Source organism: Emericellopsis atlantica (genome assembly GCF_019669845.1).
Source record: "Emericellopsis atlantica unplaced genomic scaffold F5Z01scaffold_13, whole genome shotgun sequence".
Taxonomy (NCBI): Eukaryota; Fungi; Ascomycota; class Sordariomycetes; order Hypocreales; family Bionectriaceae; genus Emericellopsis; species Emericellopsis atlantica.
Genome location: NW_025764715.1, coordinates 1 through 23,015, shown reverse-complemented (window position 1 = coordinate 23,015; position 23,015 = coordinate 1). Strand labels below are relative to the sequence as shown.

Below are 23,015 nucleotides of genomic sequence, written 5' to 3'. Positions count from 1 at the left end.
ATCTTGTCCACCGAAAAGTGAATGGAGCGCGAACACCGGCAGTTTGGAACAGGGTAAGCAAAAGCCACCCGCGACAGGACCCGCATCATGACCCGCAAGGCCCGTAGCTTCTTTCCTAATCGGGCAACAATCGAGCGCTGTGGTCTGAGTGCTCACCGAGGAACTGGAAGAAGAGAGACATTTGATGGCGTGGCAGAGACGGCAAAGGCGACGAGGGCCTTTTGCGCAGTTCGATGGACGCGTGTCTCTGTGTATATAAAGATGGATGTTTTCTGCTGTTCGGGTTTCTGTTCATCCTCCTCATCTGCCTTTGGAACACCTTCAACATGACCCAACTCAACAACATTGTGCACACTGCTCTACTCCTCGCCGGCACGGTGGCTGCTGGGGGCTGCAAGACCTTTCCAGCTTCGATGGACGAGTACTCTGCCGGCTTCAAGCAGCCAGAGCCACCGCTGGTCAAGTCCGAGTTCACCACGAGCTTCGTCCAGCACAAGTGGTAAGTACTCACCGCTGTGGTGCCTCTGCCAGACTGACAATAACTTCCAGGAACGAGAATGTGTCCCACATCGCGGCCGGCTTCATCACAAACTCGGCATCCAAGGGTGTCGTCCACGTCGACCTCGCCTTTGACGGATCCCTTGCCTCGTCCGTGTTCAACTACGCCAACGTCACGGACGAGGGCCTCGTCGACAACACGGTCACCACCCTCTTGCCCAACTCGACCACGCTCGATGTCTGGCAGGACTATGTCAACCCCAACTTCCCCATCTTTCCCGAAGATATCCTCGTCCAGTCGGACGCCGTCTTCAGCGGACTGGTGGACAAGAAATTCCTGACGTATCCCGTCGCGGCTGTATGTCTCCCTTTTCATCCCTCCTTCCATAACTTTGCTGTGTTTGAACAGTACTGACGTGGCTCGTGATCTTGCAGTGGAGCATCATGTATCAAGGCGTGATCCCCACGACCGTCTATGTCGACAACACGGGTATGCTGGTTGGGTACGACTACTTCTCGCCGGGCCTGCGCACCCGCGTCATCACCGAATTCTTCAACACCAAGGCCACGGCCTAAGTAAATAGTCGGTTGGTGATACAGTCTGGGAACGAGCTGCCCGTTCCTCTTGGCCCGCTGGACCTGTCAGCCTCTTCATTACCGGGGCCGTGTACTCTCTTTCTTCTTTTCCCCCATTCGTCGATAGTAATATCACCTCTTATTTGGCTCTTTAAGATAATCTCTGAATGTCATCCTGAGAAGCCCAGCACTCTTCTAAATCTACCCTGATCCTATCCGCAACCACGAAACCCAGTTGGTAGATCCTTGCCAGAATCCGTAACACTTCGAGTCGTGTTCGTCGATCCGACGCATGGACACCCACCATCCGGAGAGGGAAGAGCAGCATGATGCCAGGAATCCCCGAGAACGTTTCGTCGGCGGCGATTCTGCTGCATGTCGCCAGGGCCGTCGAGGTGTGCTCCCTCACCTCCTCGGGTGAGAGAAAGGGAATCGGCAGGTTGTCGAAGCAAGTGTAGAAAGTGAAGTTTCTGCAATGAAACAGCAACATGGCGTGGAGAAAAGACTTGGCGAGCCCGTTGGATGGATCGTCTTGCCAAGCCTGGGAAATGGTGATGTCCTGAATGCGAAGATGCAGCTCGTGGAGCAGCGAAATGCCCTCGGAAGCCAGAGTCCCAAGAGCAGGGTGAAATGGGCGCAGGGCTTCTGGGATAGCTTCAATTTCGGCGAATAAACTGTGTAATCAGTGAGAGAGCGTTTCATCACTGGCCACGAAGCACAAAAGGAAATTGGGTGCACGTACCGCCGCGTGAAGGAGGCCAAATTGTACATGAGGGGCAGAAGACGCGACATGGGACTGCTCGCCTCAGCTCCTAGAACATCGTAGTCCTGCCGAGCAAGCAGCCACTCGTCGCGAGAGAGAAAGGTGTCATCCCCGAACAGCAAGGCTCGCTTAGATTCAAGTACGCAAAACGCATCGAACAGTCTGCCCCTGAGGTCTGTGACTCGCACAGCGCTGGGTCCGGCTAGCTGGAAGAGCCGGGACGTCCCGTAGAGCATATGTGTTGCCCACGGCTGACCCGACGTCTCGGATAGGAGCTTGACATTAATTAGTTTGTCCCGCAGGAAAAATCGGTAAACCAGGAACAAGTTCAAGTAACGTACCTCGAACAGCCCCAGGAGAAATGTGCTCCAGAGCACGTCATCTGACGCAGCCACGTGTGGCTCCTCCAGTCGGTGTTTCAAGGCTTGTATAGCCTCGGCGTAGAACCTGAACGCCAGCACCCGTGGGTCATCTTGCCTTTGGGCTGAGCGAACTGAAGCCCGTCTGCTGGACTGCAGCGCTCCTATGGCCAGAGCCATGTTCCGCAACGGCGGGGACACGTCCATGAGTGGTAGCAGGTCCAAGGCCGAGGTCGCAGCCGAGTTTCCTGTGATGTGACAGCCTTCCATGAACGAGGCAAAATATCTCATGTAGATGGTACTCATCTGCTCGTCAAGATGCGGGATTGAAAGAGGTGACGTTGTCACCAGCGTTGACGAGTCAGGGGCTCGAGTCTGTGCTGAAGCAGCGACAAACGTGACGCTGGATGTAGATTCTGGCTGCACAGGTGGCCGGCATGGCTTCTTCATGCGCACACAGTAGGCACAAGGAAAGGGTCCTTGACACTGCGCATTCCAGGTCAGTCAATCAGCCCTGACAAGATCACACTCTCCATGGGGGTTTCTCTCAAACCTTAATCTTTCTCTGGGCGCAGGACTGACAGCGCGTCTGCGTCTTGCGCTTGTCGAGGGGACCCAATACCCGTTTCTTGGGCTCTCCCAAGGATCTTTCGAGACCTGTGTTTATCGCCATTTTCATTTCTTCGGTTCATGTTGCGTAGAGGAGGACGACGGCCTCATAGAATCTCGGTCCGACAGCCTGAATGTCAAGGCCATAGACGGATAGATGCATAAGACATGGTATGCAATTATGGGTGTTCTGGCTCCCGCGTCCACCCACGATAGAAGCATAAAGCTCACGTCTGAGGTAGCGTTTGCATCTCCTTTGCTCTCACAGCCCCTCCACCTCGAGCTTCGGATTCAAAAGATAATAGTGCCTCGTGGCCGCCCGGGGCCGCGTCATCAGCCTCATCATCAGCATGTTTTATTTAGAAACGAGCCTCTGGTATCTTTGCATTGTGCCGTCCAACAACCTGCAGGATCAGAGCGATGCCACGTCAGACTCTAAGGTAAGTCAAACTGCGACAGATCAGCCATTTGCGCCCAGTGACTGTTGGTTGGCTGGCGGGCTGCGCCTCATCTGCGGATCGCCCACATCATGCCGAGGGAGGGGAAGTTAAGCTTAACCTTATAATTGATTCATTCGAGATCTCCCCAAGCAGCCATCAAATACAACCACGCAGTCGGTCGAAAGGGAGCAGCGAGTCATGTCAGGCCTTCTCGGCAGAGTTGTGTCTTGCAAGAACGGTACGACATCCTTGATTACGCTTTCGCGTCCATACGCGCGTACGAAGACGATGTGATGGATGGCGAGAGTCGGGGTTGCGGGGAGCATGTTGCTTCTTGGCAACGGACTCTTTTCCCTTGGGCTGGGATCTTCCCGGCGTGCATTGTGATTATGAGTACGTACTACCTATGTACAAGTACGTCATGAGCGTGACGATCGTGCATCCTCACCGGAAGCCTCAAAGAGTGTCACGCGAGCTACATAAACAGCTTCCTGCCCAGTCCTCCCAGCGGGCTGCTTCATATCTTCTCATGAACATTGCCAGCCTCGCTTGCCATCATCCACGCCATCTACCCATCACACACATCTCCAATCGCCATCATGCACACTCACGCCTCCCTGCTCGCCGTTGTGCCTCTCTTCCTGCTCGCGCGCGCCGACATTGACTTTGATCTCAATGACGCCCCACGCGCCTGTCAGGACATTTGCCGGCCCATTGCCGACCTCTCCCGCAGCTGTGAGGTCGATCTCCCCGGCGACGACAATGATCGCGAGGAGGATCAGCTCGAGGCGCAATGCTTCTGCTCCAACGACAGCTTTGAGGTCAATTCTATTGCCGCGCAGTGTCAGGACTGCGTGAAACAGGAACGCGACAGCAGCAGGAGGAACAACAGTAACGACGACGATGATGATGATGATGACGATGACGATGACTACGATGATGCTTGGGAGGGTGACTGGCCCTCCTCCTCATCCAATGTCTATCGACGCTGACAACCGCAGACATCAACGCCATTGTGCGTACTTGTGGCTTCTCGTCCACCAGCTACATGGCCTCCGCCACGACGTCTGTTTCGTCCATCACTGTGACGGCGACGCGTCCCACGGATGCCTCGCAGCTTACTACCACGTTCACACCGGCCCGTGAGACTGGGCAGTCCAACAACGACAACAACGACGACGACGACGATGGTGACAACGCAGCCGGCGCCCTTGCGCCCTGGTGGATGGCGGGTGCCATTGTAGCTGGTGCTGTCGCTATGATGGCTTGAGAACCTTGGGGCAATGTACATCATAGCGTCTTTGAGTTGGTGCATCAGTACATGTCACAAACCGCGTTTTAGCATGTTCACGCGTGCGCAGTAGTGTTGATGATGAAATGATCGCTTCACGTTGGTATTGATTGTTCTTCGCCTCTGGTCTTCCCAAAGTCACTCGCTTAGATGAAACTTCCTCAAGTCCCATGCTACAACCCTATCATCCTCCATTGTTGATCCGTCGCAGCCAGAAATTGATCCAGTTCAACCCGTCCCTATAACGGTTTGGGCATACCGAAGGGTTGACCAGGATATGTCGGCGTTGACGTGGCCACAAGTTCCGAAATCGACTTTTGTTCCCATTTCTCGGACGACCCTTTGGCTTGTGTTTGCTTCTGTGGCTTGCTCGTGTTGCCGGCCTTGCTCTGCGTCTTGATTGTGCGACTTGGCCCACCGACCACGGGACAGAAGAGATGGCCGTCGACGGCTATGTGGTACGTGCTTTTTTGGTGGTATGGGATACTCATGTTGGCTTTGCTGTCTGTGAACAGGGGCGGGTGTTGATGTGGGAAGATGTGTTGTTTGGGCAGCACGCGATTGCGAGGCTGGGAGAACGCTGGAGCAATTATGCTTCACCAGAATAACACACGTGAAAAGCTGCGCTTACCAGATAATGATTTACGCTTTGTTCTTAACTGAAACTTCGACAGGTCTACGATTGGTACTGCTGCCGGCGGAAGCGAACAACGAGCCCAAGCGCAACGGAAGGTTTACACGGCGGAAGGTCGCGCAGATGTTACTTTGGCGGCAGTTTCGGGTCTTTGTTCCACGTTTCTGCGTTTCCCGTGCGGTCCGCGCCAGACGGTGAAACTCAAACAGACACCAAGTCCATGTTTGTTTTCAGTTCTGACGTACTGACAGCTGACAACACGTCCATATGGGTGAAGCTCATGTTCACGTCAGATCAACAAACATAGTCAGAACAACAAATGAAGAGACTGGCCAATGATGAAGATCTTGCTTCGTGTTCCATGCTTACCTACCCAAAACGCCTCGCAAAAACACAAAAAAGATCCTGTGCAGTCTTGCCTGTCACGACGGCAGCTCAAGGAAGTAGCTCGGCCGGGGCGGCTCCTCCATCACGCGCCCCAAGCTCCTCCTCCCCTGTGAGCTCTCCCCCGAGCTCGGGCTGACAACGTCCTGCTCATTCCTGCTCGGCCGCCACGCGCCGCTGTCCGACCGCCTCATATCCGAGTGACTGCCCTGGGTCCCCCTGACACTATCATGTCCTCCAATCTGGGAGTGGCTGGTGCCGGTGAGACTCATCGTCGTCCCCGTGGTTCGCTTCGAGGCAAGCGACGAGTGCTTCTCCTTCCTTGGCATCGGTGTTGCGGGTGATGTCGAAGTCCATTCCAGTCCTTTCCTTCGTCTCCTCTCGCGGATGTAGAGACAGGCGAGGATGACACAAAGCAAGCCGAGCAAGGGAAACCCGACAGCCATGCCAATCTTCGCTGCCAGGGGAATCTCATTGTTGGAAGGGGTTGGCGGTGGTACGGCGATGAGATCCCCCTCGCCTGGATCTAAACTGCCCGTCGGTCGAGGGCTGTCTCTTTTGGTATGATCATCGACTGAAGAGACCGGCGTGGGCTGTCTGGCGGCGATGTCGTCTGCAGTGTCACAGGCTGCTCGATAGGAGCTCATCAAGCCTTGAGTGTCTTCATTAGCGATTATAACACTCTGTTGATTCAGCTAATATCACGTACGCCAAATGTCGTCCTCATCACAGCCCTCGTCCTCGTTGAAGCAGTCGGCGATCCCTTTGGGAAGCGTTTCCCGATTGTCATCTGCGCACCAGCATGACAGATCCGATTCGTCGCACGACATCCATGTGAGCGCGGTGCGGAAACAAGACGCAGCGCAGGAGGAGAACTTAATCTTCCAATACTCGCGGCTCATCGTGTCGCTGGTCGGGCTACGGCGTCCTGTCGATAGCAACGTCTTGTTGCCCTCTGTGCTGTCGTCGCTAATAATCTGCAGCAGCGCAGGTCGTGTCGTGCCGATTCCGTTGCGGCGACGAGTGATCCGAGGATAGACGATACCCCGAAATCAAGGAAAGAGGAGTCAAAGGATCACCTGGACCCCCCTCTCAGGTCGAGATCCCCATTGTCCCTTCACCGTGTTGGAAAATCCCCATCCTTCAGGGACCGATCCTGGTCTGTCGGATCCGTAGATGGAGAGCCCAAGGCCGAGTGTGCCGCGTGCGAATTCGCGAAAGCGTAATCTTCCAGACGCGCGCCAAGGGATTTGCCGCGAGCCGGAGTAGTTCAGTATGTGGGCCGGCCATATTCGAAATGCACAGTTATCAAGGTGATGCGCGCAGGTGTGAGGCTGGCATTCTGTCGCTCGTCCGCAGGATTGCGATCCCTGCCGCGCCTCACCGGCGGCAGGGATCAGCGTGATGATCACCAATTGACCTTAATAAGAAGTTCTAGTAACATGCCTTCGTAATATGTCTTATTAGTATTGAGCAGTCTTATGTTTTCGTGAGAAGTGTATACGTGTAGTGGCCCAAGTCCAGGCTTCTCAGTCATGTGGCACTAATTAGCAGTGCATCAAGACGACAGGAACCACGACAGCTGCAAAAGCCAATGCCGAGTCCGCCATCAGACCCGCCGCGCCACTGTCATTGTCGGCTTCCTCTGCACTTTCTGCACTGCTCGGCTGTGTGACTTTCGATGCGTCACTGTCCCCCGCTACCGTGGACACGGATAGGCCGACACTCGGGGTTGCGCTGAGATCATTCATGCTTCCCCGGGTGGCCGTGTTCGATGATGCTGGCGTTGTTGACGAAGACCCCTCTTGGAGCTTTTGCCACTGTTTCCGGAGTGTATTGGTGTTGGTCTTGGTGTTGGTCTTGGTCTTGGAGGAGGAGCCGGCAGTCCTGTACCAATTCCTCCGCGGGTCGCCTAGACATTCCCCCACGGTGACGAGAGAAAAGCCCTTGGCCCGGGCCGTGGAGATCATGTACGCAGCGAGACTGTTGACAGTCATTTCGTGGATATCGTGGGCAAGGACAATGGCCGAGTTTTGCGAGTTGAGAGTCTGTGAAAACGTGTCCCTGGACGCCTGCTCGTCTTGCTTCCAGTCGTTGGTGTCAAGGTCCCATTGGATCTATCCTATTAGCAAACGGTCTTCGCTGTGAGTGTATACAGGCAGTCTCGTACCAGATGATACCCAAACTCACTGAGCATAGCCTGGCAGCCCTCGTTGCAACGTCCCCACGGAGCCCGAAAGTATGTCGGGTATACTCTGATAATGTCCAGCAAGGCAACTTCCAGCTCCACGAGCTCGTCCCACCGCTGTTCGTCCGAGATCTCGTTGAAGTCTTTATGGCTCCAGGTGTGGCTGCCAATCTGGTGGCCGGACTGGTACATGCGCCTGATGACAGAGCCATGCCCGAGACTCTTGTCGGTGATGGGCCCCTTGCCCATATTGTTGCCGTTCAGAAAGAACGTCGCCCTCACGCCCCGTTTGTCGAGGAGATCCAACAGGTCCGGTGTGAGGTGAGAGGGACCGTCGTCGAAAGTCAGGGCCACCATGTTCGGCCGTGTACAGGAGCGGATCTCGACACCGTAGGGAACAGCCCCGTACTGGGCTCGTTGTGCGACGACCAGCGTCACCAGGAGTGCGCTCGTCAAAGCAAGCAGCTTGCTCGATTGTCTTTTCCTCTTCATCCTGGAGGCATGAGTGTACAGGAAAGAAGAGTCAGAAGCGTGGTTTTCTGCAGGAGGCTGCGAAGAGGCGGACATTAGCAGTCCATGTGAGAGAGCGAGCGGAAACTTTCGCTACTACGATGAACGTCCACCTTGGCTAGATATACCTACCGACACGCCAGCAAGAGGCGGATACACCATTGGCAAGACGTACATGGAGGCGGCCCATCGAAATGGCCAGCGATCACCTGGCAAGGTGAGACTGGCAATGTGCAAAGTGAAATGTCTTCCGTTATCGCCACTCGCATCGCACTGCTTCCACTTGTCACACGAGGAGATTCCGCGACTAGACCTCGCAGGTGTGCGAGCCTTGGCCAATGTGAAGCTCATGATCGCGTGGGAGGAGGCAACATAATGTCACACGGCCACCGAGCTTCCCACAAAGTTGACACCAGGGCAGTCCAGCAGGCCCGGATCTTCCCGGTCGCAGTGCGTTGCGATGCGAACCGAGGTGGTGATGGCGCTCTGGTTCGACAGACTCGGGACAAGGTTGAACGGTGCCTGGATCTAGCTGTGCCCAGAGCACATGATCGCTGCTCGGAAAGGGGGAGGAGACCTGGACAAGTTTAAGACATGACGATATTCATGTTCCAGGGGCGCGAGGTACGTCATATCCAGTCGTCGGTCGCATCAGCCTGTGCTCGCTGGATCAGGGGATGTCTCTCTGCGATTCTTTCCTCTCTTCTTGACAATGGAGAAGCCAAGTCCGCGCCGCGTGCCCCTTGCCTTGAGGTTGAGATCCGGCTGTCTGGGAGCGCGACATGGGCGACGTAGCGCTAGAAGGCAGACTAGCTCAAGCCTCCCGTTGCCTCAGTTCCATGCCGCGGCGGGGCAGACCAACTTGCAAGTTGTGTCGGGTCTGCTGATGAAGCTCGATGAACTGTCCGTACACGACAGGCCGCGCCGTCTTGATGATCGGGGCAGCCTCGTGTCTGTGGTGGAACGAGGAGGCACAGCGCATTGAAGCGATGAAATGATGCATGGCTCGTTGCCGAGGCGAGCGTCTGTCCCCCCACTAAATAGACTTCACTTCCAACTCCCACTTCCAAGGTCGCGACATGTGCCCCTGTCCGATGTCGAGGCTTCGAGGTCGGGTCACTCCAGGCTGCGCGTCGGGTATGACGATGCTGAGCAAAAGACATGGAGTGTTTATGCATCTCTAAAGAGCAGACTCGTGGCCGGCTGAGCCATGATCTCACTGTTTCACAGCTATTGTACAGCCTACAGGCCACAGCTGTACTTGATGGGCGCTCAGCCACAGCGGGGTGTTGCTGGGGCGACTGCGCAATAATCCTTATCGATACGGCCCATGTCTTGTTCCATAATTAGCACTTGGAAACAATGAGTTACTGTTGGTGAACCGAGAGAAATGCAGACAATTGTTGAACTGACGTACATAAGTATTTGGGAAATGCCATGATAAAATGTCAGCTCACTCAGCCTCGCGTTGGACGTCTTCTCAGTACATGTAAGAAGAGCTAAAAACAGTGCATCGGCACCATTGTAGCCGCCGGCCTATAGTGCAGGCCACCTGTAACTGAACCTACAGCGGCAGCAGCGCACTCCACCAACGAGGAACCCACCACATATTCAATGTTTCCTGTTTCCTGGCTCCAGACCACCCCTTTCTCCTGGCCGACCAACCATGTCGAATGCGCAGCAGCACGACGGCTTCAGCCTGCCATTCACCATTTTCTTCTAACCATCTCGCATCCCTTTATCTTTACTCTTCCACGCAGAAGGCTACTTACTTACTGATCGAGCCACGACAAGCGCATCCTGTCCGACCGCCGTATCACCCACCAAAGACCTCATGTATACGTAGAACGAACGACCAGATTGCAGCACGTCCCATCTCGAACCCCCCCTCGCCCGCGCACAAACGCCTCCCGACTCATCGACCAGTCCCCTGAGTCCCAGAGATGGGGGAGCACCTGCTGCTCCTCGCGCGCGCTGACGGGGGCGGCCTCGTGGGCGGCGATCCCAACGAGCGTCCGTCCTTCTACAAAGGCGTCGGCATAGGCCTCGCCGTCGCCTCGGGCCTCTTCATCGGCGTCTCCTTTGTCCTCAAAAAGGTCGGCCTCCTGCGCGCCAACGACAAGTACAACGAGGTCGCCGGCGAGGGCTACGGCTACCTGCGCAATGCGTACTGGTGGGGCGGCATGAGCCTCATGATCCTCGGCGAGATCTGCAACTTTGTCGCGTACGCTTTTACGGATGCCATCCTCGTCACGTCGCTCGGTGCGCTGTCGGTCGTCATCACCACGATCCTGTCGGCCATCTTTCTCAAGGAGAGGCTCAGTATGGTGGGCAAGGTGTCGTGCTTCCTGTGCATCGTGGGCTCCGTCGTCATTGTCATGAATGCCCCCCACACGTCGGCCGTCAGCGACATCCAGGAGATGCAAAAGTTTGTCATCACCCCGTGGTTCCTGACGTACGCGGGTGTCATCATCGTCGGGGCCGTCGTCGTCGTCTTCTGGGTGGCGCCGAAATGGGGCGCCAAGAACATGCTCGTCTACATTTCGATATGCAGCTGGGTGGGCGGCTTGAGCGTCGTGGCCACGCAGGGCCTGGGCGCCGCCCTGATCGCTTGGATAGGCGGCAAGCCCCAGTACAAGGAGTGGTTCTTCTGGATCCTCTTTGTCTTTGTGATCGCGACGCTGCTGGTCGAGATTGTCTATCTCAATGTTGGTCGCACCTTGTCCTTGGCGAAAATGCTGGCCCCCTGCTGACAGTCCACACAGAAAGCCCTCAACCTCTTCAACGCCGCGCTCGTCACGCCCACCTATTACGTCTACTTCACCAGCACCACCATCATCACGTCGGCCGTCCTCTTCAAGGGGTTCAAAGGCACTGCCTCGCAGATGGTCACCGTGCTCTTGGGCTTCCTCACAATATGTGCCGGCGTCGTATTGCTTCAACTGTCCAAAGCAGCCAAGGATGTACCTGACGCAGCTGTCTTTACGGGAGACCTCGATCAGATCCACACCATTGCTGAACAGGAGCAGCCCGAGACCGAACCCAAGGCCGACGCCATCCGTGGTGCCGCCGCCATCGTACGTCGCATCTCGAATGCCCGCATGCGGATGGAGGCAGATGAGCTGCGCAGGCTACACGAGGAGAAGATGCTGGATCAGATGCAGCCCATCAACGAGGACGGGCAGCCACAGCCGCCAGAATACGAGTGGGACGGCTTGCGCCGGCGTCGGACGACGGTATCCCGAAGGCCCATCACGGCAGACACCGCGCGCACATCCAGCACGCCTCATCTGCCAAGGAGCCCTGTCCACCCCCCCTTGGGCATGTCGCGTTTCCCGGATATCGACGACGACGATGATGATCACCACGATGACCATGACGATCGGAGCACCATCTTCTCCAGCATTGCAGGCAGCCTGATGCGCGGGCGCGGCCGGGCGCGGACCACCAACACCATGCCCACGTATGAGGAGGAGGAGTTCCGACCAAGCCTAGAGCAGGGCGACCGCCAGATGTCTGTCCCGCTGAACAATGTGTCCTTCAACTCACAGTCGGAAAAGTCATTAGAGCCGCCCCGGACGACGTACCAGCCGAGCCTGTACGCGCAGGACACGGCCTACCGGGGCGCGGGGGCGGGTAGCTCGCGGGCGAACAACAGCGGGAGCAGCCTCAAGCCGCCGACCCCACCGCCACATGGCGGCGCCAAGCGACAGTTTTCCTTCAATCGTGTCTTTCGGAAAGCAGAGTCGCCGACAGAGGAGGAACGCGCTGGGCTGGTCGACGATGGAGGGGATACGAGGATGAGTGAGGACCAGGGGCCGGGGGGCGAGAGACGCGGTGGTGCGTTCATGTGATGGATAGACCTGTCTTACATGTTGTCGTTGTCGAATTTGAGCGAAAAGGGGCATGGGATGGTGCATCTTGGAATTCGAGCGGGTAGTCTGGCGTTTTGTCTTGCAGGGTAGGCCGCATACATGTATGGGGGCCCGGACGGTAATGCATGGGCTTGATTCTTCTGGGTTCGAACTCCATGTTACCTTATTTTATCCTTTCTCTCACCACTGACTTTGTTTGTGGGCGGCAGAATCGTCCCAACCGTTGAGAAAGCCCAAGAGTACCTTATCGGCCGACTAACAAGCGCAACGAAGGGTCAGATTTTCCTCCCTCCCTCGCCTCAGCTCTCTTTTTTGTGCTGAACAACGATCGTTGATTACACCACCGAGTAAATGTTCCTGCCTTGCGTCAGAAGATTCGGCGCCTTTCTCCGCGATCAATTGCTTCTCTGTTGGCACCCAATGAGGAAAATTTTCTGGCAAGAAACGCCAGCACCGCCACGATCACTGTATAGCAATCATGGTAAATGTATGCGACATTACCGCGCCGAACAACACTCGGCTTTTTGCGGATATGTGGCTAGAGCCACCAGTGACTTCTCGAGCCAAAGCCGATGCTGAGAGGCTCCGAAAGCTTTTACCACAAATCAACGACTTGGAAAGTCGACACAGAGGTAGCGTTGACGCTAGGGTGTGCATGGCATGAGCGATTCTTACTAATTGATCGCACAGGGCGAAGCAATCGTGGGCGGCCAACTCCATCCCGAATCATCGAGGACCTTTTCGAGCAATTTTCTGAGGATGAAGTCCAAGCTTGGAAGCGTTTGGGTGTCTCTCGAGAACCGCGATACCTGCTTCCACCGAGTGGTAGCCTAGATGCACCACTCGCTTGCCATCTACATTGTCCTTCTTTTAGCGTTGCTAATGCGGACAGCCAAGATACTGATGACGATTCGAACGTCTGCATCAAGCAGCTCATTGACATTGGCCTTTTGCGAGAAAACTGCCTGATGTTCGATCACTTGTCAAGACGGGAGGCTCTTGATGGCTTCAAACTCTACCCACCACGGATCCTTGATATACACGAAGACTACCTCAAATCACTTCGCGATAAAATGTCCGCTGTTGTAGAAATCTGTTGGGGGGCCCCAGTTCGGGAAAGAATGCTTCGCAAGTACGACCTGGTGCCTTTGAATCTGTAGGGAAGGTATGAAGACATCATGATTTACCTTGAGCGGGGAAGAGATGATTCGTCGTTTCCGGGAACAACTGGGAAATTCAGGCGGTTCGTACTCTTCGCTTATCATCCCCAGAGGATGTTGTACGGCCGCCAGATTGCTCTGTCGAAAACTCAAGATCTCGTGCTGGAGGTAGCTTCCAAGCTCTCCGGGATCGACATTGACCGGCAATTTTATCAGGTAACGCATCGGCCTGGGACGTACGGAAAGCTGGCGACTTGGCAACGAAAGATACAGATACGCCATAACACACAGGCCATTCGCGAAGTCATGTTCGTTGCAGGCAAAGATGTGCTCGAAGGCAGCGATAATACCAACACAGCCAGAGCGCCCCAGAAGTACGAAAACTTCACAGAACTTGACACACCATTGGATATCGCTCCTGAAGCCGAAGAAGACTTGGAAAGTAGACCAGAAAAAACACTTCTGGCGATGGTACGTTGACCAAAGAACAGTTACCGCCCAGAGAAGCTAACATGATTCAATCAGACGCCTGAACCACGCCAACAGCTGCTCACGTCCCCATCGGAGCTGCTACCGAACACCTATGCCTTACAGCATCTTGCAACGGCGCTCATGCGCACTGGTGCATCACAAGACCAGGCCCTTATCATTACTGGCTTGGGAGCTTCGATGGCACTTGATGATGCCGCAATCACTGAATGGGCAGACATCCCTTCCGAGCTCCAAGACTGACTCCGATCTCAGGACGGGCTGAAGATTGACCGACAGCCTATCGACTCAGCCCAGACGCCCATGAAGACATATATTCTTCTAAGCCAGGGAAACAAGAAACCTAAAAAGTCGATCGCCACACACAATATCCTCGAAATCGCGCTTGGTGTTGCAGTTAAATACTTCTTACATGTCGAAAAACTCAAGTTCTGTGCGAGCATCATCGATGATCTAGTGCTGTACGCGGCTAGCCCAAACAACATCATGCCACGCCGATGGGCTACTGCAAACAGATGATACTGGACGATCCATATGCACGGTTCAAAAAGCTAGACCCTTCAAGGTATGTTCTGCGCTTTCTACGGGGCGGCTGTGGCTCGCAAGAATGCCGACCTCCCACTGAGAATGTGTGGACAATCCCAGCAGACGACAGCATCCCTGTGGTCATGAACGGAGAAAAGCCGCTACAGCTGCCTCCACCGACGAAGGCTAGCTGGGAGAGATACTTTATTCGCCCTGCCTCAGATTATTCAAATTTAGGGCTGCCCCGCGAAATAGAGATTGTCTGCACAAAATGCCACAAGGAAGTCTGGGTCGACAAAAACCCTCGATGGACCACCGAAAGCAGCCCAAGATACGTTCCTCGATCGCCTCGCTGTCAGACATGTGCGACGAAAGCATCTGCTTACTGGTTTCCTAGGGACACCACTCCATGGGTAAGAGTCAATCACCTGTCCCGAAAATGGAGGTCATTGATGTCTAATCGGGCGTTTGACCCTGCCAAAATTGCAACTGATCCTGACTCTTACTTCCCTTCGAAACCTGCAAGGTGATAACTATTTTCGGAGTGAAGGAGAACTCCATTAGATATTTCTCCTACCCACAGAATCATAATATATCAACTTGTCATCCAAAAGGAGCCTGTGCCTTCGTAGTCATGTGGGGAAGAGCATGCTTGCAGGACGATTGAGAAACCGATGAAAATATAAAGCTCAAACACAGTTCCTCTGCCACAACAGCAGCCCGAATGGCTTAGGGGTACAGGTCAGTCACCACAAAACAGTTCCACCAGTGAACTAGCGCTAACTCACAACAGCGTCTCACTCGTAAACATTGCGAAATGAGAAGATCCGGTGTTCGATTCACCGTTTGGGCAATCTTTTTGACTTTCTTTTTGCTTCATGCCCTTATCGGCTAATTGGGCCAGGCTATGCTTCTGGCACTCAAGTGCCGGCAATGCTCTTCGGAGCACTTTTTCCCTCTACTGTCCAGCCAACTGAATGGACCAAACACAACCATTTCACAACATCCCCCGCCTTTGTATCTCGCTTTGCCAGGTTCATCATGGATTTCCTACGGACTGCCTGACCAGCAACACGACATATTTGAACAGGCCCCATGATGCAATGCACGCCAATGTCAACATAGGCTGCCAGTGGAACCTGAGGCAACACGTCTCGACAACGAATAGTCTCAAAAAGGTCTTGACGAGCTGAGCAATGCGATGCATGCCCGGAGACGAATGAACAAACGCGCGTGTTGATAAGCACGCCTCCAAGATCAGGCAACCTCGGATTGTCAGGGCGACTATCGCATTCAGTCTAGACCTTCGACTAGTCAGCGGCAATAAAGCTCCTCGACTGGGCACAAAGTCAGGTCCCTTTTGCAGATCTACAAGTACCCCGTGAGCCACGGCAGTTCAGACTTCAGCCTGAGACGCGATGAGGTGCTCTCCCCACCATCGGAGTGGCGGTCCGGGACGCGAGAGACGGGATGCAGCTCAGCATACTCATCGCCAGACATCACTCAAGAGGGGACGAACGAGAGATTGGATGTACGTTCATCTATGCGGGCGGACAGACCAGGCTGTCGCGTGCGGCTGATCCTCGTGATCGACCTCAAACGAATGGGTCGATTGATTGCAGCAGCAGCAGTAGCAGCAGCTCTGAGTTCCAAACAAACATTTGATCCCATCCCGGATCGCCCACGCCTGCTGGCCGCTATCCACATATAGTCAACGCGGAGGCAAGTCCGCCGTGTCACGACTAGCCCACCAGGGCCAGTCTGGGACTCCGGTGCCCGCCACTGCAATGTGCCATCCTTCCCGTCAATCACACCACTTACTGTGACCACCAGGCGCGGATACAGCCGCAATGTACAGCCGGTCCCGAGACACAGCCCTTGAAGGAGGAGGAGGAGGAGGATCCATGCCTTCTCTCATCGAGGCAATGGAACCTTAACCGCAGCAGCGCCATGCTGTCAGTGCAGGACGAGTTATACATAAGGGACCCATCACAGCGCTCGTCCGGAGCTGTGACGAAACGTCCTCATCCTACTCTCCTCCAGGCGACGACAGCACTCCAGACAAGATGGTGGCCACGAAATGGGTGCTTCCGCTGCTGGCCAGCTTGGCTGCCGCCTCGCCGTTCGACCGCCCCTTCCTGCGCGCGCGTCAGGAGAGCCTGAACGCCTGCCTCGAGGCGGCTAATCTGACCTACGTCGACGAGGGCTCGGCCACCTGGGAAAAGGCCATTCAGCCGCACAATCTGCGCGTGCCCGTCACTCCGCGCGCCATCGTCTACCCGACGTCGGCTGAAGAGGTCCAGGCCGCTGTTCTCTGTGCCGTGCAGAGCGAGATCAAGGTTGCTGCCAAGAGCGGTGGCCACAGCTACGCCTCCATGGGTCTGGGCGGCCAGGACGGGTCACTCGTTATCCAGCTCGACCGCTGGCACGAGGTCACGCTGCGCGAGGACAACACTGCCACCGTGACGGCGGGCACGCGTCTGGGCTATGCTGCGCTGGAGCTTTTCCAGCAGGGCAAGCGAGGGTTCTCACACGGGACCTGTCCTAGGTATGTTGACCCTGTCTGCGCAGCCGGCTCCGTTCAATCGGCTCACAATCGGACGACAGCGTCGGCTCTGGTGGCCACATTGTTCACGGTGGCTTTGGCTTCAGCTCCCACACGCACGGCCTTGCCCTGGATGCCGTCATTGGCGTCAAGGTCGTGCTTGCTGACGGATCCCTGGTCTATGCGTCAGCGACTGAAAACACGGACCTGTTCTGGGCCATCCGCGGCGGTGGCTCGTCTTTTGGTATCGTCACCGAGTTTGAGATCGACACTTTCGACGTCGCCCACCAATTCTCCTGGTTCACGATCGAGACGAACCTCACCAGCCGAACCAAGGCAGACGCCGTCGCCGGGCTCATGGCTTACCAGAGCATCATTGAGGACGGCGGCCTGGATAAGAAGCTCAACATGCGTCTCGGCCTGGGCGCGACGACCAACCTCGAGGTCGTCTTCCATGGTCCCGAGGACGAGGCCCGCGAGGCGCTGGAACCCTTTGTGGAGCCCCTGGGCCTCAATTGGGAGGCGAGGGGCATGGCTCGAGATGCTTCGGGGCTGGGCATATGGCGATCCTCTCAACATTACTGACTCGTACTCTGGGGTAAGTTCACGACCACTGTGAACGCACGACCGACGGACAGACTGACCACTCGATAGCACTACAATTCCTACGTCTCCAGCTTGATGACCAAGCACATCCCCGAAGAGGCCTTTGCCGGCTTCGTCGACTACTGGTTCGACGTCGCCCTGGCCGACGGTGCGCTCCCCTGGTGGGCCCAGATGGATGTCCACGGCGACCCGCAGGGCGCCATCGCCAACGCCCCGAGCGAATTCAGCAGCTACGCGCACCGCGACAAGCTCTGGCTGTTTCAGTTCTCGACCTCCCTTTTCTTCTCTGCTCCTGGCAACGACGAGGCCGCCATCGCCTTCACCACGGGCATGGTGGACAGCCTCAAGGACAGCATGGACGCCGACGACTGGGGTCGCTATGCCAACTACGTTGACTCGGAGCTTGAGCGTGAGGTTGCGCAGGAGCAGTACTTTTCGACCAGCCTCGACCGTCTTATGGCTGTCAAGGCGGAGTACGACCCGGACCAGTTGTTCTGGAACCCCCAGTCGATTGACCCGGCGGAGTGAGGGAAAGTGTCATTGAATATATGTTATTGGAATGGCGTATAGGATTTGTGAATATTGTTTGTCTTTTTGAACATCAATTCATGCATCAAGACCAGCAGGGTTCGTAGCATGATAGACGTTGTACGTTGTACTCCTTTTTACAGTCAATGGGTTACAAGCTGCAGGCTACCCGGTAGTTAAGCACATGCGTGTCAAGTCTGTCCTGTGCGACGCGTGTCCCAAGCTTACAATCGCCTACTATGTAGCTCATTATATGTTTGTCTGTTCTTGAGTCCTGTTTCTAGCTTCGCGAAACGCAATATCTTGCTTGAAGGTGCCCAACGGCCACATGTGGACCGCTGCAATGCGGGTGATAGGTCGGCGTGTGATACGGGTGCATATAGGGAGTCAAAAGGATGATCTTGGAGGAGATCTGCACGAGTCACTCCAGGCCCAGCTTAGGATCGCGGACGATCAACCTTATCTTCACAAGTGGATCATCTCCGCGGCTATCCGATCATGATGCGGGTACAATGATGAGGTCAATTAAGTGCCGGGAGATATTGTCAAGCATACCACATCTGTTATTGTCACCCTATGCTCTGTGCCCTTTGCGCCCTTGTCGAATGCATCTGCTGAAGGGAATCGCCTTAAACCAGAAAACGCCTACGCTGCCGAAAATGCTACCAAGTCGAACGCTCCCACGGTTCGAAAAGGACAAACTGCCCATATCCTTCATCGCCTCACCAATCATAGGCCCACCCATTCTCGTCAAGAAACCAACTGCACGCGTCCTTGAGCACGCGGTTGGGCTTCAAATCGCTCTTGGACAAGGGCTCCCTCGTCGTCGGGTCCGTGCCCGCCTTTTCGACAAACTTGGTGATCGACTCGCGCTCATACGACCGCCCGGACGGCGTCATGACCGGGTCGAGCATCACATTGTAGGTGATGTCGTCAATCAGCCACTCGGGCACTTCCCGCTTCACGTCGTCCTTGGCCCGGGCCCTCTCAAACACATCGCGCAGATCCGCGAGCCGCTTGTTGCCCTCCTCCCGCACGGCTGCAAGCTCCGCCTCACTGCCGCCTTCCGCGGCCTCAAGCACGTCCCGCTCAATCTCCCGCTCCAGGACGCCCAGCATCTCTCTCTCAAATGCGCGGGCGGCGTGCCGACGTCGACGCTCCTTGACGTCCCATCGCTCCTTGCGACAGACAAGGAGGTGTTCCTTGGTCATCTTGAGGGACGTGTCGGCGCCCTGGGCGACGCACGCCTCGTACGCGAGCAGGGCGTGCGTGCTCGCCTCGTCGACGTTGCCGAGGGCGAGGAGGTTCTTGGACTTGTAGTAGTGCGCCTTGAGGTAGTTTGGGTCCCGCGCGAGGACGGCGTCACAGTCGGTGATGGAGGCGTCGTGGGAGGTGAGGAAGAAGCGGCACATGGCGCGGTTGGCGTAGGCGGCGGTCATGTTGGGGTCTTGGACGAGGCTGGAGGCAGGTCAAACGTTAGCTTTCTTTCTTTCTCTCTCCCTCCCAGCTGTGGCCTGGCCTTATGGATGGACGGACGTACGCTTGGGAGTAGCATGCCTCGGCGGCGGTGTAGTTGCGACGGCGAAAATGGTCGTTGCCATCTTGCCTGAGGCGCTCAGCTCTCGCTCCGTTGTCGCTCATTGTGCGCAGCTCGCGATTCTAGGTAGTTCTTGTTCTGGGTTGAGGGGAGGCTCCAGGGAGGATCCTCCGAGTCTTATCAAGTAGTGAGGAGTGGGTGACGAGGCGCGGTCACCGTTGCGCCACTTTGCGCAGGAGCGAGTTCAAGGATTGGCCGTGCCTCATCTGGGGAACAGCGTCTCACAAGGTTCGGCTCGTGTGTTCACCTTGCTCATCGCGATTCTCGTTCTTCTATCAGACCTGAACTCGAGATGTACTTGGCAGGTCGTGTGTGGCGGGGACGCGACGCGACCGGGATTTGTAAGCCCCGCGCGGTGATTAGAATATTCCAGAAGATCAGGGTCCAAGTCGATGGGTTTGGCGATTACGTGAATACTTGGGAGATGATGATAATGTTCGGCAGTCTAGCAATTGAGTTGGCATAACAGAATCAGGCCCAGCTACAGCTTATAACTGCCGGAGCTCAGCAGTGCTTCGGTACGGAGGTACAACACACAGCAGCTTTGATGGACAGATGAACGACAACCATATTCACGCCACAGAAAAGCACCGGTGGGGGCTGTTTGCAATGTGCATCAAGCATCAAGGCCTGCATGCACGCTTGGACGCAGATGTCTTAAAGATCCGGCACGCACAGAGGGCATATGTACCAATTAATTAATCGAAATGTGAGGTATCCAGATCTATAAACAGTACGCCTTCTGCTGGTCTCCGGAAGGGGGGAGCCAGCCACCCATATGCCACGCCGCTTCCCAATGCCTTTTCAACATAACATCATACAAGAAAGGGACGCCGAGTCTCGGGGCCCATGTGCACCAACTCACGCATCCGTCAAGCGCAGCTTCAGTGTCTGCTTGGGCTTCAGCGTGAAGCTCGGTGTCTCGAGGCCGAGCGGCTCCATGTCCGTCTCCATCTTGAACCGCGACACGAGCTCGACAATGACCATTTTGAGCTCCATCAGTGTGAGGGCCTTGCCGATGCACACGCGAGGGCCGTTGTGGAAGGTGGCAAAGGCATAAGCACTTCCTGCCTCGCCCTCGAGGCGATCCCAGCGGTCGGGGTCGAACTCCTCTGCATCGGGGCCCCAAATCTCCGGCTTCAGGTTCATCATGGCTGGACACAGGTTGAGCGTCGTTTTCTTGGGGATGAGCACGCCAGAAATCTCAACGTCGCAGGCGGCGACCATGGGAATCCAGCCGACTACCATCGTTAGCAACTCTCCAAAAGGACAGATTCAACAGTGTCGGACATACCTGGACAATGCACCCGCAGCACTTCGCGCAAGAAGTTCTCCAGGAAATGCGCGCGGTCAATCTCCGCCCACGACTGCTCCTCCATGTCGTTGATCTCTTTCCGTAATCGATCCTGGATATCCTTTCGACGAGCCAGCGTATCCAGAGCCCAGACGAGCGTGCACGCCGTGGTGTCATGTCCTAACACCATGAAGTTCAGAATCTGTCCCGCGCATTAGCGTCCATCCGATCCTGTCCGACCGCATGGCCCTCGACGGGAACTCACATATTCCACGACCTGCTCATCGTCCCACAGACCCGTCGCCTCCACCATGGCCTGCAGCACATCTGCATCGTCCCTCGTCTTCTCCCCGCGATTGAATGCTCGGCGCCGCGCTTGCACGTGTTCTCTTATGACGCTGCGTGCAGTGGCGCATTTCCGAACAAACTCGCTGACAGCCTCGAGCGGCAAGTATTGTTTGAAGGGGAGGTGCGTAACCGTCCATCGCTCAATATGGCCGCGAATGCTGGGGCGCATCGTTGCGCTAAAGATCTCATGGAGGGGGGAAGCGTCCGAGCCGAGGTGGTCGAGGTCGACGCCCATGGACTTGATGCCACCGACGTCGAGTACAGCTTTCCAAAGCTCGGTTTCGACTATGATACACGGTCAGTACAAGCGGCCCCCACGGTCAACCCAATTGCCGGGTTGGTTGGTTGGTCGCACATACCTGTGACGGCATCGCCAGGCACGGACTGCTTGGCGGCCAGTGCGCGGCACAGCTGCTCGGCCTTGGCCTTGATTTTGGGGACGCAGGCCTTCATGCGCTGGGGCGCAAAGAGCTTGTTGAGCACGGCGCGACGCTGTCGGTGGTCGTCGCCGTGCGCCCAGGGGAGGCCGTCGCCAATGACCATGGCGGCGCCGTTACGCGACTCTTCGGACTTGATGAAGCAGTCATTCTTGGTCTGGAGGACCTCGCGATAGGCGGTGATTGTGTTCGGGATGAGGGTCTCGGATTGTCCAATTTTCAAAATGCGCAGAAAGGGGACGTCGGGACACTCACGGCTCCATTCGCGGTAGAGGTAGGGCATCCAGGGCGTCGAGAGGAGTGTGATCATCTGTCCGAGCAGCCAGTGGTGGTTCTCCTTTGGTGTCGGCAGGTGCCGAAGTGGTGAGACATGATAAGGATAAATGAAAAGGGCGTATATGCATTTGAGCAGGTAGGCGAGGAAGAAGAAGAGGACGAGGAGGAGAATGTTGTGTGTGCTGGCGACGGTCGCGATGATCGTGGTCGGCAGATCGCCGTTGGTCGTGGCCAGCTGCGGGTGATCCATGCTGCTGCTGCTGCTGCTGCTGACGGTCATGGTTGCTGCTGCGTGTTGATTTTTTGCCCGCTGGGCCCCAACCGTCCCGGGTGCGCACAGCAGGTCAGGTCAGTCGTGCGTGGTGTCTGAGACCGGATGGAAGCTGGGAAGGCGTGAGTCGTGACTTCCAATGTCGTGCAATGGAAGAGAGGAAGACGGTGCCTGCCAGGTGAGACCTGCCTGCCGGGGGACGGATGAGAAGAAGAGGAATGAATGAATGAACGGATGGATGGACAAAGAGTCGAAAAAGGGAAAGAGTGGCCAAGCAGCCGTCTCGGAGAGCGAGCGAGCGAAGCGGCAGGTGCGGGTTGAGCTGGAGAAGGTGGATCCGGACTTTGCAAGTTGGATTGCTTTTTAGTTCCCCTGAGGGTCAGGTCAACCTCGGCCAGATGGACGATTACCCAAGTAGGTATATTTTCTGGTGATATGCGGACCGTGCAGAGAGGGAGAAGATTGATGATTGTTATATAATAATGGCTGGGGTGTTGCGCACACACAAGGTTTCGGAAGCGGGAATAGCGAGCAGATGCTTGGCCTTGACCAACAAGACGCAGCTGTTGCTGGTTGGTGAGCAGTGTGGTGGCCCTAGACTGGAATGGGGAGCAAGGGACGGAATCGTTTTAGCTGCGACCAAGAGGTGTGGACGGAACAGCCTTCTCAAAATGTCTTAGATCTCGGGGACCGGGTCCGTCATTTAAATACTAGTTGGTACGGAGGACGAGTTCAAAAGTTATGCGTTGCCAAGAAACTAGCCATAGTTGGCGTCTAGCCCGAAGTAGCCCCCCGGGAAGTTTATCACCAAA

The 23,015-nt window shown here is 55.9% G+C and overlaps 11 protein-coding genes and 1 non-coding gene across 12 annotated transcripts; 7 read left to right on the top strand and 5 right to left on the bottom strand.

The window, feature by feature from the left end:
• Positions 1-326: 326 nt before the first annotated feature.
• F5Z01DRAFT_681361 (uncharacterized protein) lies at positions 327-1,074 on the top strand (the record flags this gene model as incomplete). Its single annotated transcript, XM_046265681.1, has 3 exons — positions 327-499; positions 550-856; positions 934-1,074. The coding sequence occupies 3 exons, from the start codon at positions 327-329 to the stop codon at positions 1,072-1,074; spliced, it is 621 nt and encodes a 206-aa protein (XP_046118193.1).
• On the bottom strand, positions 1,056-2,902 carry F5Z01DRAFT_99577 (fungal-specific transcription factor domain-containing protein). The gene is made up of 4 exons (XM_046267271.1): positions 2,750-2,902; positions 2,179-2,682; positions 1,817-2,112; positions 1,056-1,748 (listed from the first exon to the last, which is right to left on the bottom strand). The coding sequence occupies exons 1-4, from the start codon at positions 2,873-2,875 to the stop codon at positions 1,226-1,228; spliced, it is 1,449 nt and encodes a 482-aa protein (XP_046118192.1). The 5' UTR covers positions 2,876-2,902; the 3' UTR covers positions 1,056-1,225.
• Positions 2,903-5,309: 2,407 nt separating this feature from the next.
• Positions 5,310-6,778, bottom strand: F5Z01DRAFT_99610 (uncharacterized protein). The gene is made up of 2 exons (XM_046267274.1): positions 6,264-6,778; positions 5,310-6,206 (listed from the first exon to the last, which is right to left on the bottom strand). Exons 1-2 carry the CDS (start codon positions 6,454-6,456, stop codon positions 5,593-5,595), a joined length of 807 nt encoding a protein of 268 aa, XP_046118191.1. The 5' UTR covers positions 6,457-6,778; the 3' UTR covers positions 5,310-5,592.
• Positions 6,779-7,101: 323 nt separating this feature from the next.
• F5Z01DRAFT_622178 (uncharacterized protein) lies at positions 7,102-8,234 on the bottom strand (the record flags this gene model as incomplete). The annotated part of the gene is made up of 2 exons (XM_046261244.1): positions 7,102-7,671; positions 7,725-8,234. The coding sequence occupies 2 exons, from the start codon at positions 8,232-8,234 to the stop codon at positions 7,102-7,104; spliced, it is 1,080 nt and encodes a 359-aa protein (XP_046118190.1).
• A 47-nt stretch (positions 8,235-8,281) lies between these two features.
• On the top strand, positions 8,282-8,952 carry F5Z01DRAFT_99563 (uncharacterized protein). The gene has a single exon (XM_046267270.1). The coding sequence runs from the start codon at positions 8,496-8,498 to the stop codon at positions 8,841-8,843; it is 348 nt and encodes a 115-aa protein (XP_046118189.1). The 5' UTR covers positions 8,282-8,495; the 3' UTR covers positions 8,844-8,952.
• Positions 8,953-10,113: 1,161 nt separating this feature from the next.
• F5Z01DRAFT_99581 (DUF803 domain membrane protein) lies at positions 10,114-12,348 on the top strand. Its single transcript, XM_046267272.1, has 2 exons — positions 10,114-10,960; positions 11,018-12,348. The coding sequence occupies exons 1-2, from the start codon at positions 10,196-10,198 to the stop codon at positions 12,104-12,106; spliced, it is 1,854 nt and encodes a 617-aa protein (XP_046118188.1). The 5' UTR covers positions 10,114-10,195; the 3' UTR covers positions 12,107-12,348.
• Positions 12,349-13,035: 687 nt separating this feature from the next.
• Positions 13,036-14,146, top strand: F5Z01DRAFT_99648 (uncharacterized protein). The gene is made up of 2 exons (XM_046267275.1): positions 13,036-13,758; positions 13,813-14,146. The coding sequence occupies exons 1-2, from the start codon at positions 13,306-13,308 to the stop codon at positions 14,017-14,019; spliced, it is 660 nt and encodes a 219-aa protein (XP_046118187.1). The 5' UTR covers positions 13,036-13,305; the 3' UTR covers positions 14,020-14,146.
• On the top strand, positions 13,812-14,910 carry F5Z01DRAFT_99601 (uncharacterized protein). Its single transcript, XM_046267273.1, has one exon. The coding sequence runs from the start codon at positions 14,274-14,276 to the stop codon at positions 14,829-14,831; it is 558 nt and encodes a 185-aa protein (XP_046118186.1). The 5' UTR covers positions 13,812-14,273; the 3' UTR covers positions 14,832-14,910.
• Positions 14,911-15,019: 109 nt separating this feature from the next.
• On the top strand, positions 15,020-15,154 carry F5Z01DRAFT_t50. Its single transcript has one exon. It is a non-coding gene; the product is annotated as a tRNA-Cys (tRNA).
• A 1,213-nt stretch (positions 15,155-16,367) lies between these two features.
• Positions 16,368-17,980, top strand: F5Z01DRAFT_681359 (uncharacterized protein; the record flags this gene model as incomplete). The annotated part of the gene is made up of 4 exons (XM_046265680.1): positions 16,368-16,849; positions 16,909-17,341; positions 17,388-17,444; positions 17,501-17,980. The coding sequence occupies 4 exons, from the start codon at positions 16,368-16,370 to the stop codon at positions 17,978-17,980; spliced, it is 1,452 nt and encodes a 483-aa protein (XP_046118185.1).
• Positions 17,981-18,702: 722 nt separating this feature from the next.
• On the bottom strand, positions 18,703-19,621 carry F5Z01DRAFT_681358 (U-box domain-containing protein; the record flags this gene model as incomplete). The annotated part of the gene is made up of 2 exons (XM_046265679.1): positions 18,703-19,438; positions 19,521-19,621. 2 exons carry the CDS (start codon positions 19,619-19,621, stop codon positions 18,703-18,705), a joined length of 837 nt encoding a protein of 278 aa, XP_046118184.1.
• An 817-nt stretch (positions 19,622-20,438) lies between these two features.
• On the bottom strand, positions 20,439-22,182 carry F5Z01DRAFT_621862 (cytochrome P450; the record flags this gene model as incomplete). The annotated part of the gene is made up of 4 exons (XM_046261227.1): positions 20,439-20,818; positions 20,872-21,073; positions 21,137-21,504; positions 21,579-22,182. 4 exons carry the CDS (start codon positions 22,180-22,182, stop codon positions 20,439-20,441), a joined length of 1,554 nt encoding a protein of 517 aa, XP_046118183.1.
• Positions 22,183-23,015: the final 833 nt, after the last annotated feature.